This window comes from Melampsora larici-populina, assembly GCF_000204055.1.
Source record: "Melampsora larici-populina 98AG31 unplaced genomic scaffold MELLAscaffold_40, whole genome shotgun sequence".
Classification (NCBI taxonomy): domain Eukaryota; kingdom Fungi; phylum Basidiomycota; class Pucciniomycetes; order Pucciniales; family Melampsoraceae; genus Melampsora; species Melampsora laricis-populina.
In genome coordinates this window covers 378,064-391,865 of record NW_006768804.1, presented here as the reverse complement: position 1 = coordinate 391,865, position 13,802 = coordinate 378,064, and the positions used below count along the sequence as shown (strand labels likewise).

General features: G+C 43.0%; 5 protein-coding genes across 5 annotated transcripts; 4 read left to right on the top strand and 1 right to left on the bottom strand.

Moving 5' to 3' along the window:
* Window positions 1–1,169: 1,169 nt before the first annotated feature.
* Window positions 1,170–3,201, bottom strand: MELLADRAFT_109943 (uncharacterized protein; the record flags this gene model as incomplete). The annotated part of the gene is made up of 9 exons (XM_007413958.1): window positions 1,170–1,444; window positions 1,533–1,735; window positions 1,817–1,858; window positions 1,919–1,959; window positions 2,049–2,197; window positions 2,270–2,513; window positions 2,585–2,725; window positions 2,822–2,965; window positions 3,166–3,201. 9 exons carry the CDS (start codon window positions 3,199–3,201, stop codon window positions 1,170–1,172), a joined length of 1,275 nt encoding a protein of 424 aa, XP_007414020.1.
* A 266-nt stretch (window positions 3,202–3,467) lies between these two features.
* MELLADRAFT_72730 (uncharacterized protein) lies at window positions 3,468–5,007 on the top strand (the record flags this gene model as incomplete). The annotated part of the gene is made up of 5 exons (XM_007414042.1): window positions 3,468–3,966; window positions 4,044–4,135; window positions 4,209–4,355; window positions 4,418–4,531; window positions 4,616–5,007. 5 exons carry the CDS (start codon window positions 3,510–3,512, stop codon window positions 4,883–4,885), a joined length of 1,080 nt encoding a protein of 359 aa, XP_007414104.1.
* Window positions 5,008–5,919: 912 nt separating this feature from the next.
* On the top strand, window positions 5,920–9,551 carry MELLADRAFT_109941 (uncharacterized protein; the record flags this gene model as incomplete). The annotated part of the gene is made up of 5 exons (XM_007414043.1): window positions 5,920–6,668; window positions 6,734–6,811; window positions 6,874–9,420; window positions 9,445–9,462; window positions 9,527–9,551. The coding sequence occupies 5 exons, from the start codon at window positions 5,920–5,922 to the stop codon at window positions 9,549–9,551; spliced, it is 3,417 nt and encodes a 1,138-aa protein (XP_007414105.1).
* A 1,145-nt stretch (window positions 9,552–10,696) lies between these two features.
* MELLADRAFT_38436 (uncharacterized protein) lies at window positions 10,697–11,506 on the top strand (the record flags this gene model as incomplete). The annotated part of the gene is made up of 1 exon (XM_007414044.1): window positions 10,697–11,506. The coding sequence occupies one exon, from the start codon at window positions 10,697–10,699 to the stop codon at window positions 11,504–11,506; it is 810 nt and encodes a 269-aa protein (XP_007414106.1).
* A 777-nt stretch (window positions 11,507–12,283) lies between these two features.
* On the top strand, window positions 12,284–13,604 carry MELLADRAFT_49745 (uncharacterized protein; the record flags this gene model as incomplete). Its single annotated transcript, XM_007414045.1, has 5 exons — window positions 12,284–12,334; window positions 12,432–12,785; window positions 12,872–12,975; window positions 13,105–13,202; window positions 13,271–13,604. The coding sequence occupies 5 exons, from the start codon at window positions 12,322–12,324 to the stop codon at window positions 13,467–13,469; spliced, it is 768 nt and encodes a 255-aa protein (XP_007414107.1).
* Between the last annotated feature and the right edge of the window lie 198 nt (window positions 13,605–13,802).

The window sequence follows — 13,802 nt, the reverse complement described above, 5'->3', positions numbered from 1 at the left end:
ATTTCAAACTCTGGCAACTGGTTCAAGGCACAGCCAATATAGGCAGAGTAATTTGGCCAGGTGGGTATCAGACTTGTATAGCTATAATATATATCATTTATATAGTTGTACTGGATGTGAAGATACTTTGATTGAAGATTTGAGGGGAAAAGCAGCCACTCCACTAACATCCCAACCTTACCTCTTTCTATAGTATGTAGTTGCAGTTTGTTTACACAGCAGTTTTGGGCAGTGTGATACTGCCTAGTATATATATTATTATATCAGAACCTTACACCACCAACTACAAGGATAACTTGTCATAGATCCATGGAGAAATTGACCATGAGCCAATATAAACATCAAATTTGAACATTGCAAAGCTGTCAGTATCACTACCAAGAAAGTAATATTTACCATGTGGTCCAGAAAAGTGGGGGGTTATATAACCTATGTGATAAGTATGGGATATATGAGGGAAATAAAATTGATAAATCCAATTAGATGATTGCCAACAATCAGTCATGTTATCAATTCAATCCACATTCTCTGATGTGTATTGGTATGCTTTACTTGAAAGAACTCAAGGTAATAAATCCATGACTGATTTGTTGTTGATTCAACTTGATCTCCTTCCCAAAGTAATCAAACAGAGAGTTACTTGGAAACTATAACTCTCTGATAGTTTGAAAGGATATTGTTCCTTGTCCTAACCGAACCACTTGATTGAGTCAATCAGATTCAGAGCCTTCAATCTCGACCAAGTTAGGGACAGAAAGACAATTTTTTGCCTCTTACCCATTACATACATGCAGGTTATTGCATTTCGCCAGAGCCCTTCTTGTTGAATATAACTCGAAGGTAAATTTTGATAATCACATAGCTTTGATCACTCCGTGGAGAGAGAGAGTCAGCATATATAGATGTAATACTTATTCAGTATCCTGATTGAAAAATTGTTGAACAAGGTGATACAAAATTTACAAATCGGCTGCATAGTATGCTTCTATCAAACAGTACATACAGTTCTAACGAATGAGAGGAGTTTGATGATGATGATGATGACATGAAACATAGACAAAGCTTGAAAATTCCCTTGGTAACACAAAACCACACCAGGAAATATGTCAGTCAAGTGAAAGTCATCATAACTTGATATCAAATGATATAAAATAAAACCTCAAAACGTACTAGCTCTTAGTTTTCGGAGATGTGATGAGATTCTTAAACACAGTTTCACTAAGAAGTGCTGCTTCTTCAGGTGATAAATTAATAAATATCTTACTCATGTCACCTTTTTGTACAATAGATTTCCAATTTTTTTGTACAAACTCATAAGCCGACATACGTAATTCTTGATGTCGTTGAAACATCGGGCTCAGAATCTCAGATACCACAGTATCAACCTTCAAGGAATGTGTAACCCGTTTTCGACATATGGCTTTCAATTCAGGAATTATTAACACTAGAGATCATCAGATAGATTCGTCAACATCACTCAAATGGACCCCTTGAGTCTTGACCACGGTTTATCATTTTGAAAACCGACTTACTATCGGCCAAGCGATATAAGCTCTTGGGGCTTGTGATAGTTTTGTACCCTGGTACATTAGTATGAGACATACTAAAAGATGTGGCCCACACAGGCCAAGCAGGAGGCCACGGGGGACCGCATGGAGGAAATGGTAAAATATCGACTTGACACTCTTGCTGAAATTGTCGGTACGTAGACCGAAGAGGAGCAAAGTACAGAGCCCTAGTTTTCAGAAAGGATCAGATCTATAGACTATGTTACATCATGATGGCAAGTTGAACTTGAAATTATGATTGCACTGACCCGCAAAAAGCATAGTCTAGAAATGCCTGATAAGTTCGCCGACTGCAGAATGTATCGAATGTAAATTAATGTCGTGATATAGCTGAGCTTCCAAAGACTAACGCTGTATCCCTGATGTGAATGGTGGCTTTGAATGTATCTCCCTGTAGTCACACTTATCAAATTAGTTCAGTGAAAATTTTATTGCAAGAAATGTGTGATGGCAAAAGGTGAAAAGTTGATATGGGCTTACTTTTTGTGGTTCGCGAGGATCTTCATCAATGTCCCATTCATCATCAGAATCTTCAGCAAACAACTCTCCCACATCTTGTGGGACTGGATCTTCCGATAGAGATAAAGATTCATCTGTTTGTAAGGTTTCAGAAAAGTCTTGAGAGTGCACTAGACGAAGTCGAATCACGTAAATCAAGGACTCGGGAGGCTATGTGGACCGGTACATTGAGCAAAACTTACATAATTGAAAGTATTCATACTTTGTAAGTATATGACTTGGAACATATAGATTCTTAACAATTCCTCCACGCTTTGGATGAAAGACGAGACGAGTGATATCCATCGAGCGAGGTTGGAAACAGTCAATTGTGGTACGCATTCGACGCATCGATTTTTTCAGAACATCTAATTCACGGTCTAGACCGATCATGACAGTACCTCCAAATACTTGATGCAATAAAATTACTTTGAAGTAAAGGGCTTCCTGTGAGTATAAATTCAGTAAGATGAAATCCATAATCTTCGGACATCAGTCGAGGTAGATGTAGTACTTACATAATCAGAACTGTCATCGAACCATTTCAAGATTTCTGGCGCCCTCCCGATAGTCACTTCCCTCCATTGGTCTGGCTTACTCTGTGGAGTGAGGAATACCTCTCGAAAAAATTTGAGTTCGCCTTCACGACCACAGCCAAACTGAAGGTGCATCCAATTGGTTAGCATGTATACACAAATATTTCGTCAATCTCATGAAGTTTCCAAAACATATGAAGAAGTTACTGTCGAACTAACACAGAGCCTTACAGACCATTTCTTATTATTATAAGTCTCCAAAAACGATTTGCCCAGTTTGAAAACCAGTTTACTTTGCTCAGCTTCGCTTGCTTCCTCCATTATAAGCAGACCATCTCCCCAAAAGAAGCTATTGTCTCGGCTCTGCACATGAAAATCATGGTGTCGAGTTGGATCTTCTATTCTTCGTAATGATACGGTTAGATCAATTTGCTTCCTTGCCTTCAAATGGCGGGCAATTTGCTTGAAGTAACCGTGGATCTAGAAGTTTTGGATCAGATGCCTGATCTTTCGGATAACTTGAATAGTGAAGGAACGTTGGGTGTATTTTCATCTGAGCTTACCTCCAAAGTACGGTGTTCTACTTGACCGGCTGCCATGGTGTTTGGGGTTCGAAAGCCGTTTGATGAGGTTTGATGTCCATTCCATGGGCATGACGTCAACCTCTTGCTCCCGAGCTCAAATGTCATCTGTTGAGACATTTCACAGATTATGTGGTATCGGCCAGGTCTATGACTGGATTTGGATATGGGTTTTAGGGGGTTTTCCCTTTTTGGTTATTCTGATTTTCTATTTCTTCATGAGACGCGTTCGATTTGACTCTTTACCAATTTCTCGCATTCGGGTTGCTTGCTGTGATTTTAAACTCATCACTCTCACCTTCAAATTGCCTATCGCTCTTGACACCATGTCTAGCGCACCCTTCTCGCTCGAACCACCTCAATCCATTGATGGCTCAAACTTACAGGTCAAGGTTACCGAATTAGACGAGCGACATGCCGCCTTTGTGGTTGAGGGTGTTGATTTAGCACTAGCCAACTCATTACGTCGAACGATTATGGCTGATTTAACAACTGTGGCGATTCACTCAGTGGAGTTTGAAGAAAACACAAGTGTTCTTCCCGACGAAATGATTGCACATAGACTTGGATTAATGCCTCTGATGAGCGAAGACCTCGACAAATATCTCAAGAATTGGCAGCGAGATTGCACTTGTTTATCATTTTGTGACGATTGTTCTATCGAACTTGTACTCTCCGTCAAAAGTACCTTACCAGGAGAGACACTCGAGGTGACTAGTAAAGATCTCGTCATCACTCCACGAGAAGACGGGGGCGATCGAGGTGATGTTGGTAAACCAGTCCGTACGCCAAGGGATGCTCTTTGCCAGACTGTACATTAGTCGTCTCACCTCGTTCCTGGTACCTCTCTTCCTCATTAGAGTTCACCTTACCTAATGGAGAGCAACCCGGGGTTTTGATTACGAAGCTCAGGAAGGGTCAGGAAGTAAAGCTTAAGTGTCGAGCAATCAAGGTGCTTTTGCTCACTCTTGTGTCTTTGACTGTTTTCCACACTTACTCACCTCAAACAATTTGCTTTACATCAGGGAATCGCACAAGAACATGCTAAATGGTCTGCTGTATCTACAATCGGATTCGAGTATGATCCTCACAATCGACTGGGGCACACTGATCTTTGGTATGAGGTCGGCACGGATGCCCGAGCCGAATGGCCTCTAACAAAGAATGCCAAAGTAAACATATTACTGTAAAGTCTCAACGTATCGCTTCGGGCTGAGATAAGTTTGTCCTGTAGTTCGAAAGACCTCCTTTGGACGATGAACCAGTGGATTTTACCACAAAGCCATCACGTTTCTATTTCGATGTCGAGTCTGCTGGAAATTTGCGCCCTGAAGATATTGTGGTCAAGGTCAGCTCAGTTGTGGGAATCCCAGGCGGAGATTGTCTTCTCAGCTGACCCTTTCGTGCCCACATCGCCCTCAAATGATTCCAGGGCATCGAGTCGCTGATAGTCAAGCTGGCAGCCGTACAACAGGGTATTGCTTCCGCTCTCGGGGAAGGAGGTGGACCCAATGCAGATGGACGAAATACGCCTTACATGGGCACACCTTTTGGTGGCACTGGAACAGGGCTGGGTGGTGGTGCAACTCCAGGCGCTCGTCCTGACGGAGCAGCTTACTATGGTGGTGCAACACCAGCTCGGCAAGTAACAGATTGGGGACCACCTGCGGCTCCACCTACTCACGATACTGGAGGTTGGTAACATGGACATTTGTATTTTAGAATGTTTTTCATAACCCATAACATGAGTAAAACAGATATGTTTTTGTTGTTGGCCCACAAGATCTTGATCAATCTCCAAAAGGTGTTTCCAGTTGGAACGATTACAAGGCCTCGCGAGAGGTGTGACCTGCCGTCTCTTAACTTTGTCCAGCTCTATGGTTCATAGATTCGCTCACGTCTTCGAGAGTTTAGCCCAATACACCAAGTAATACGAATGGCCCACTGGCGTAGATGCCCAAGCTCCTGGCAACGTTGCTCATTCATGCGCTTAGGCAGAGATTTCACAATCTCGATTCTCAAGTTCCTTTATCCAGCTGGTCTATCTTCGACAATCCCGTTGTGATCACAATCTATGTTGGAAGTTCTGATGCATTTGCGAGGCTGGTCCGATGGGCGATGAAGGAATTGTCGAGTCACTTCTTTGATGTACCTCATGAAAGTCCTTCAAATCGGGATCCTCTTGGTCAAGGAACAAGAGTCATCGGATGGATGTTTTTAGTCGCCAACCCTTGGAACGTGCCTGTTGACCCATCATACATGCCATTGCTTCCACGGTCATGAATGAAATCCAGGCACACGAACAATTGTGCAACATCTTCCCGATCTTGTGGCCTCAGGTTCTCAATCGACGTGCACCAACACTTTTGTACCTGCCATCTCGGTGTCTGGCAATCTCGAAACATTTATTAAGAATCACTATCTTGTCTTGAAGTCTTCGTCCCCTCTCCTTAGCCCTCAGCTAATTCAATTCCATCCGTACTATCTGTTATTTTTATCTGTCAAACTCCTACCTAGAAATCCTCACCCTCTCTCCATCTGTTAGTTGAAGCTGTGAAGTAGAACAATATAATATCTTCGTCTATCTAATCCACCGCCTATAATTTTGCAACCCCTTAAAATCCACTTATCACTTATCACTCATCAAGCTTTCAAATCAAAACGCCTCCCAGCTTTAACTCGTCCGATCTATAACTCCAACCAGCCAAACCTTAGGCCGTTGCAATACTGTACACCATGTCGTCATTACCTTTGAACGCTTCCCCTCTAGCCGTCGAGGTCGCTCCAGTGGTTGAAGGACTGTCTTCCCCATTTCGAGTTGATCTTCCCAACACTCTCAGCTCACCGTATCATGTAATCGACATATCCCCTTCACCGCCTCCGCCTGTGCTTATGAACGCCCTCGGTCAATTCGACGATGCTCCCTCGCCAGAGGCCGCGATTGCCTCCATAGACACCACTGCCGCGATCGCCAGCAAACTACCCGACAAGATCAAGTCCATCTCTTCATCTAGAATATCTTCCGCCCCCAAGATTGGCCTCGGCCTGGGAATTGATACTGGTGGAGGCAGTTTAATCAGTCTTGCAGATTCGGCTGCTGCTATGGCCGGCGGCGTCGGACGCGGAAAACTCACTTCTCTGATTGACCGACACGTTCCTCTGCCGCTGTATAAGAAGAGCTCCTCGGTTTATTCCCGCCGCAAACGATCGCGTCGAGCTTCACCCAAAGAACAAGGCTATCTAGGTGAAGACGAAGATGACGAGAGTGATCATCCTGTGTCCAATTACCGATTGGCTGGAGTTGTGCAAAGACTAAATAACGACACTCACGCTTCTACCATTGCAAGTAACCATGTCCAAGAGTTGATTCGCAATTCTCTTCGTCAATCTGCTAAAGAGGGAATTGAGCCTATCTCCAAGAATTTCTCGAACCTGAAGCCGTCGAACAAAGGACCCAAGCGATTGTCTTTTGAGAAGAATCCTAGGTAGGCTTGTCATCATTTGGTCAACTCATTCCCCCAACACTGATTTTGATATTACTTTTGAGTAGCATCGAGCCAATTGACAAGGTTTTGTCGCCACTTGTCAACCCTTGGCAGGTCTATCACGCTCACTCATCGGCTCTAAGGTACGATTTTTTCAATTGACATGATACCCGCACTTCACTCATCTCTGAATCCATCGCTACAGGAGCGTCATTGCGAAGGCTGCACCAAGACATGCAGTTCAAGATATTGCCGAGCCCGCCAGCAAACTGATGCGAAGATTGGTTTTACCTCGTGGTGATGATGAATCTTCAAGCTCCGCCAATATGCTCCCCATATATCCCAGTGACCTTTCACCCAACGTCACGAGCTCTTATACTGCTCCCGCAAGCTATACGTCTGCCATTTCCCTGGCCAGCTACACTACGTCTACCCCGTGCGCGCCAACACCAACTATGACTATGGCTGCGTCGTCTAATATTGCTAGCGCCACCGCTATCCCCAGCCTTTCAGCTTATGAAAGTCCAATGCTACTTCCTTCGTCACCTCACCTTGCACTCCATTCGCCCAATATGGCCAACACACCTGGAAGTTTTTCTCCTTCTCCAGTTGACACCTCGGTCTTCCCTGACGCGGCTCTCAACACCCCTCAGCCGAACGATGGCGGAATGAACTCTGGCACTGGAACACTCGTCCTTTCCCTCATGGCAGGTGGTCTAGGATTATGCGGTATCTTTGTTATCTTATTTACTATCCTCTTGAAGAAGAACGGAGGCTGGTTGGGAGTTTTCAATTGGAAGCGCAAGCCTCGGGGTACAGCATATGATGAGTTCATCGAGGAAGAGAAACGTTGGTGGGTTCGGGAGACCAAAATGGCAAAAGAGCAGTCTAGACAGTCGATTTATACTGCCGAGGAACAGTCAAAGGACGACATAAGTCATGCTACGATATCAGGTGGGATGCAACAGGTTAACATCGCCCGTAGTGCATCTTGTGCACCATCTATTCCGCCAATCGCCAACATAGTCGACGGAAAAATCAGCATGGATAGTATACGTATCGAGCTCCCTTGTTCTTCAGGTTCGGATTGTCTTTCCATCAGTAGTGAAAGTTCTGGGGAGCTCTCGAATCCGTCTCATGACGATCACAAGTTTGGTAATGCGGCTTCAATCTTGAGTGATATGGGTATAGTCCGAAGTTCAACCGATGAGATGTGTCAGCGAATGTTACCATCAGTCTCTCCAGGCCGTTCTAGGTCTGAAAGCAAATCGTCAATCCTCTCAAAAGCGTCCAAGAAAAGCATGAGTTCTCTTTCGTCATTTTTCCGTCTTGGACTCGCCGCCAATCAAGTTGATCCAAAATTCAAGCTGGGTGCGGGAATCAGCAGTGACGATATCAATCGTCTTGCCCGAGAAGGCCGACTAGATGCATCTGAATTGACCAAAGAAAAAGTCGGAAGTCTCCTCAATCCTGGTAAGATGCAGATCTCAAGCCCGATTATGAATGATTTTACACAAACCTCGATTGATTTGGACGAAGATTCCCCAGTGAACAAAGCGGATCCCGAGTCAAGATACAATCTTCCAAGCGCACCCGTCTCAGTGGCAAAGCAGCCAATAATTGTATCATGGACGCCACCAGCTATCTTGATCACCGACCATCCATCTGAACTTATTCCACCTTCGCCACCACCCCCGCCAGCTCCTCGTCCGATCTCTGTCGGTACAACATTCACTAGGTTCTCGACAGCGAGTTACCTATCTGAGAATGCAACCCCTGTCCGAGATTCCATTACCAATTACTTCCCGGTGGTACCCTCTTCTCCGCCGCCAGCTCGTGACGGTGTCAGAAATCCTACGTCAAGATACGAATCTTCTATCATTGACCCAGAGATGTTGGCCTCACTCAAACGTACTAGCCACCCTAGGAGGGGATCTTGGAAGACCTTTGGTGGAGAGCTTGCAAACGTCGAAACCCCGCTGCCTCCAAGAACTTATTCGTCATCAAGTAACCCGCGAATCACCTCCTTGAGTAGTCTTCTAAACTCAAGAGCTCAAGGTACCTCAACAACGCATGCCGGAATCTTCCATTCAAAGATAGCAGCATCGAGATTTGCTACTCCTCAACGGTCCAGTCTCAGTAGCATAGCATCTTCTAAAACTATCCGAGAATTGGCAGCTGTGACAGAAGATTTGAGGGCACTAATTGACTTGGATGCTGAAGCAGATGATTCGTGGCACGCCCCAACACAGTTTCATAAATCTGTTCCAGATCGTGTTCCAAGAGGTTCACGTGCACCACCACCAATCAGACCACCTAAGTCAGTCAATCGTTATAACCGAATCAAAAATATGTCAATCGAATACGAAAGCACATCTACACCTTCATCCCCCGTCAATCCTAATATGCATTTCCCTAGTTCGTCTATCAGTAGCGAGCACTCTTATAGTTCAGATTGGAGTTTAGATATGATTCGACCTCCAAGCAAGCTTTACAATCGAAACGGTGCTCATTCACGTCCGGTAGGTATCATTGAAGTCAATCCTTCCAAAGTCAAGAGTTCAAATTCAGGATCTTCACTTGCTACTGTCATCTCAGCGGATTCAAACACCAGTCTATTTGAAATCGCCAGTTTACACACTGCTCATACTGTTAGAGGGGCTTCGGTCGAGTATGTGGTACGATCTCCACCTCAAGTGGCTTCAAGTAGACGAAGTGGTCCGATGATGGCAATTGTTGAAGAAATGGATGAGTAAACTCTAAATTTCTATGATAGGATGTCATTGTCAGCTTTGTAAGTAAATTTCAAACGATCTTTGCTTTTGACTGTTACTCATCTTTTGTGGTCTTTTTTACAGGTCAACCTCCACTGAATCACATTAGTTTATACAACTCTTTTACTATCAAATATAGTAAGAGGAAAGTAGAGTCTTTCGTTTTTTCCATTGAACATAGCTTTACCTAATCAGTTTTAAACCTCTATGAACTTTGAAACCCGAGCGTAGTTATGGGATTTCTTGTATAACCAAATCTTTTTTATTGGTTGATTGTAATCTCAGTTAATTTATTTCTCTCTTAATACTAGTTATCTGTAGCCTCGCTCTCTCTTTTTTTCTCAGTTGTTAGATCTCATAGATTTATTATCTACATTTCAAATCATTCTTTTATTCTCATTCTTTTCGTTTTCTTCGTTGGTTTTGTTCACGCTCATTTGCAATATTGATCTTTTTTCGCATCAATCTTTGAGACCCTTTGTCTATGAGGATGAATTCTTTTCATCTGAAACATAGATTTGGTCAGACATGCTGGTTTTGATTATTGATAGATGTTTGAAGGGTGGGAAATCAATTCAATCCCTTCTATGAAATATTGTGCCGTGTGCTTTACTTTGATGTGAGGACACCCGATCACAACTTGAACAATCGGTCAAGATGACATGTTGTACCATTGTATTTTTTTTTGGAATAATTGAGTTTGTGCACAATAAAAATGTTCAACTATAAATCTCATCTGTTCAATTTCTTTTCAGAAATCACAATATATGTTGTGATCACTTTTGTGGATGGTCCAGATCTGAAGTACATTTGGATAAGCCTGTACATATCAAGCTCTTCAATATTCAGAGAGGAATATCAGAGAACGAGTTAATTCGATATCCCACATAGTCCGTGATCAAGCCTGATCCAGCTCCAAGTTCCATGGTCTTGATTCTCGAAATTGGCTATGACCATGTTGTGATCTGAGACTGCAGGAAGATCGCCAAATCCCAATGCTTTTGAGACTCTTTCAGAGTCACAGTGACAGGACTCTTTTATTTACATAGCTGGCACTTGTATGGCACGTGACCTCTCGGACTGCCCTTTCACGAGCCTTTCCGCGATCTACATAATCGAAATTTTTATTCTGCACTTTGAAGATTTTGCAGAGTCGCGCTGAGTTTGTATTCTACTTTCATCAATATGCCCGAGGAAGAAGACCACAAGGGCTTTGATGCTGCCCGGGCGCGAATCGCGACAGAGCTCGCCGACATGGTGGATCGATCTACTAAAGGCTCCATCGACGAACCAGCTCTTCCTTTCTTACGACTCTTCAATGCCCATCCCGATTGGATTACCACCAGCACTTGCAGCGGACGTCTGGTTACTTATCTACCAGGTCCGACCATGGCTACGGGGACTAGCAAGATATCTCCTGTTAATGGAAAGGGGGGTGGTGATTGGCTCTTTGTATCTCATTCGACCCTTTCACCGTCACAGCTCGCTAGCCCAATTTCCACACTCTTTGGCGGGCGTGATGTTGACACGACTCACTGCGTTCGATCCGAGGTGTCCGACCGGATTATCCAAATGACCTATCAGCCTCCGGTCTTACATCTCATGGCACGCTCTATCAGCATCGCAGCCACAGTTTTACATGCGGCGATCGGAGCTGGTTTCAGAAATTCAGGAATCACAGTCGGACAGGGTGGTCGAGTAATCCTGGCAATTCGTTCAAGTACAGGTGGTCTAGATGTACCTATCGCTCGACTTGCTAAAGAAACAGATGATGCAAAAATAGAATTACTTGTGACTGAAGACTATTTATCCGACTTACTAGCAATGGGAAATAGGTTAATGGAAAAGAATGAGTCAAGGTTATCTCGATTATTAGCCGCCTTTGAATTAGCTCTAAAACAACCTGAACCTAATGTTGAATGGGAAACACCTGAAGAACGACGACGCAGAATGAAAGCTGAGGGACTTGCTTTACAATCCAAAGGCAACACTGTTCAGACGAATGAAACGACTACTGAAGATGACATAGATCTAGATGGTATGCAATTACTTGATGATGTATGAATACTTGCTTGGGTCTGTCCTCTCATATCCCGTGATTGCCTATCAGTCACTTCTAATCTATGGGAACGCCATACCTTACGAGTGGACTCTCCAGTGCAGATCAGAACCTGTATAGTTTGTAAGCGTTGAATATGTCTTTATGTGAACATCATTACCTTCGACACGACTGTAGGCAAGGCTTTGATTTCACTAATTTAGGGACAAAAACCATCTTGAGAGTCTTTTCTGCTACAATAACTTCAACCTATGCTGCCTTGACCTAACTCTCTCTGAACATCATGACTGCTCTCCTTTGTGAATAAAACCACATGTTAATCACGCTTCACTTAAGTAGAGCTGTCTTCAATCCGCGTTATAATCTCTTCGCAAGTACTGGGTCCGCCTTGAATTTCCAATTGCCATCCATGAATGACTTCATTCTACAACTGTTGGAAGGAAAGCATGACGCTGCCTCCTGTCCATGTCCACTGGAAGTGGATGGAACCGCTTCGGCATGAGAACCTCTCTTTTACAGCATTGCAAAGATCTGCGGAAAGGAAGTTGAACCATCTCTGTTCAGGGTATGTAGTGCACCGCTGAACTTGAACATCAAACCAACAAAGCTCTGCCGAAGATTCATATATGTATCTTGATACAAGGATATCCCTATAGCGAGAACCTCTGCCTGTAACCTACATATGCAATTTGGCTGAACTGTAATCTGAGTTGATTTCCGTCATCGATTCAGACCATTTTGACGAAACTCGTCTTCCCAACGATCTCAACAGATAACCCATTCTCTCATCAACCCTCTTCCAAAATATAAAGCTTTCAAGATGTCAGGATCTGGTAATTTTGATTTTCATTGGCAAAGTGACACCCATTCAGACTGTTACAACCATGCTGACTATTCCCTCCTTGGCTCTCATTTAATCCAATCGATCAGGTGTACGAGAAGCAGTTTTTCCTACTCGAATGAATTTAAACTTGATAAAACAAAGACTTAAAGGAGCACAAACAGGACATTCACTATTGAAGAAGAAAGTAGATGCACTTACGAAACGATTTAGAACGATTACACAAAAAATTGATCATACTAAAAGAGAAATGGGTAGAGTGATGCAATTAGCTGCCTTTAGTTTAGCAGAAGTTAATTATTCCAGTGGAAATGATATTAGTTATCAAGTTCAAGAGAGTGTAAAAGAAGCTAGTTTTAAGGTTTCTACCAAACAAGAAAATGTATCTGGTGTCATCCTCCCTACATTCGAGGTTGATCGAACTAAAGGATCAGTTGCGAGTGGTAAGTGTGAACTGATGAGATTCAAAGATCAATTTTTCTATTGTTGCTGGAGGATTGTAAATTGACGATTGACTTCTTGTGTTTAGAATTCAACTTGACGGGGTTGGGTCGTGGTGGTCAACAAGTCACGAAAGCTCGAGAGATCTTCGCTAAGGCCACAGAGACGCTCGTAGAATTAGCATCACTACAGGTCAAACCTCTTTTCTTGTTTCAAACTCCTATCCTTGTTCAACACGGTCCATCTGCTCTGGCATTAAGAGGGTTTCTTACCTTGTAGCTCACACTCCTTTTGGTTTGGTTCACTTCTTTTGTTTCGTAGACCGCTTTCGTGATATTGGACGAGGTGATTCGGATGACAAACCGCAGAGTTAACGCCCTTGAACACGTGGTTATTCCCAAGCTAGAGAACACCGTAAAGTAAATCTATAGTTGTATTCTTCTTCTAGACCAATCGGACTGAACGCATCCCTTTGTTTTCTTTTCAGATATATTAATTCGGAACTAGATGAAGCTGATCGTGAAGATTTCTTCAGATTAAAGAAAGTACAAGCTAAAAAGAAAGAAAGAACAGCAATTGCTGAAGCAGAGAATCGTAAACGTAATCAAGACCTTGGAGTTGATTCAGGAGATGGAAATGATACGATGAACTTATTAAATGATAAAGATGAAGATGTGATCTTTTGAGGATCTATTCATTTATGGTTTATTTTAATTGAAACTTGCTTTTTCTTCTTATCAGAACATTTCTTAGTTTTTTTGTTTTGTTTTGTTTTGTTTTGTTTGTAGATTGATTTGATAGTTTTAAAGTTACTATTGTATTGCATGAGTTTTCAGATCTTCCTCTTCCTCTTTCTCTTCTTCTCTTCTTCTCCTACTTGGAATATTCACAATATTTCCAATTGCAATCTTTTCAGATCTTAGTTTTCTGTTTGTTTTGAGGCAATAGGCTCATGATTGCACAAGTGTCTAGAGTATAGCAGAGCATCTGGTAGGATGTTCATCTGAACTTTTCAATTT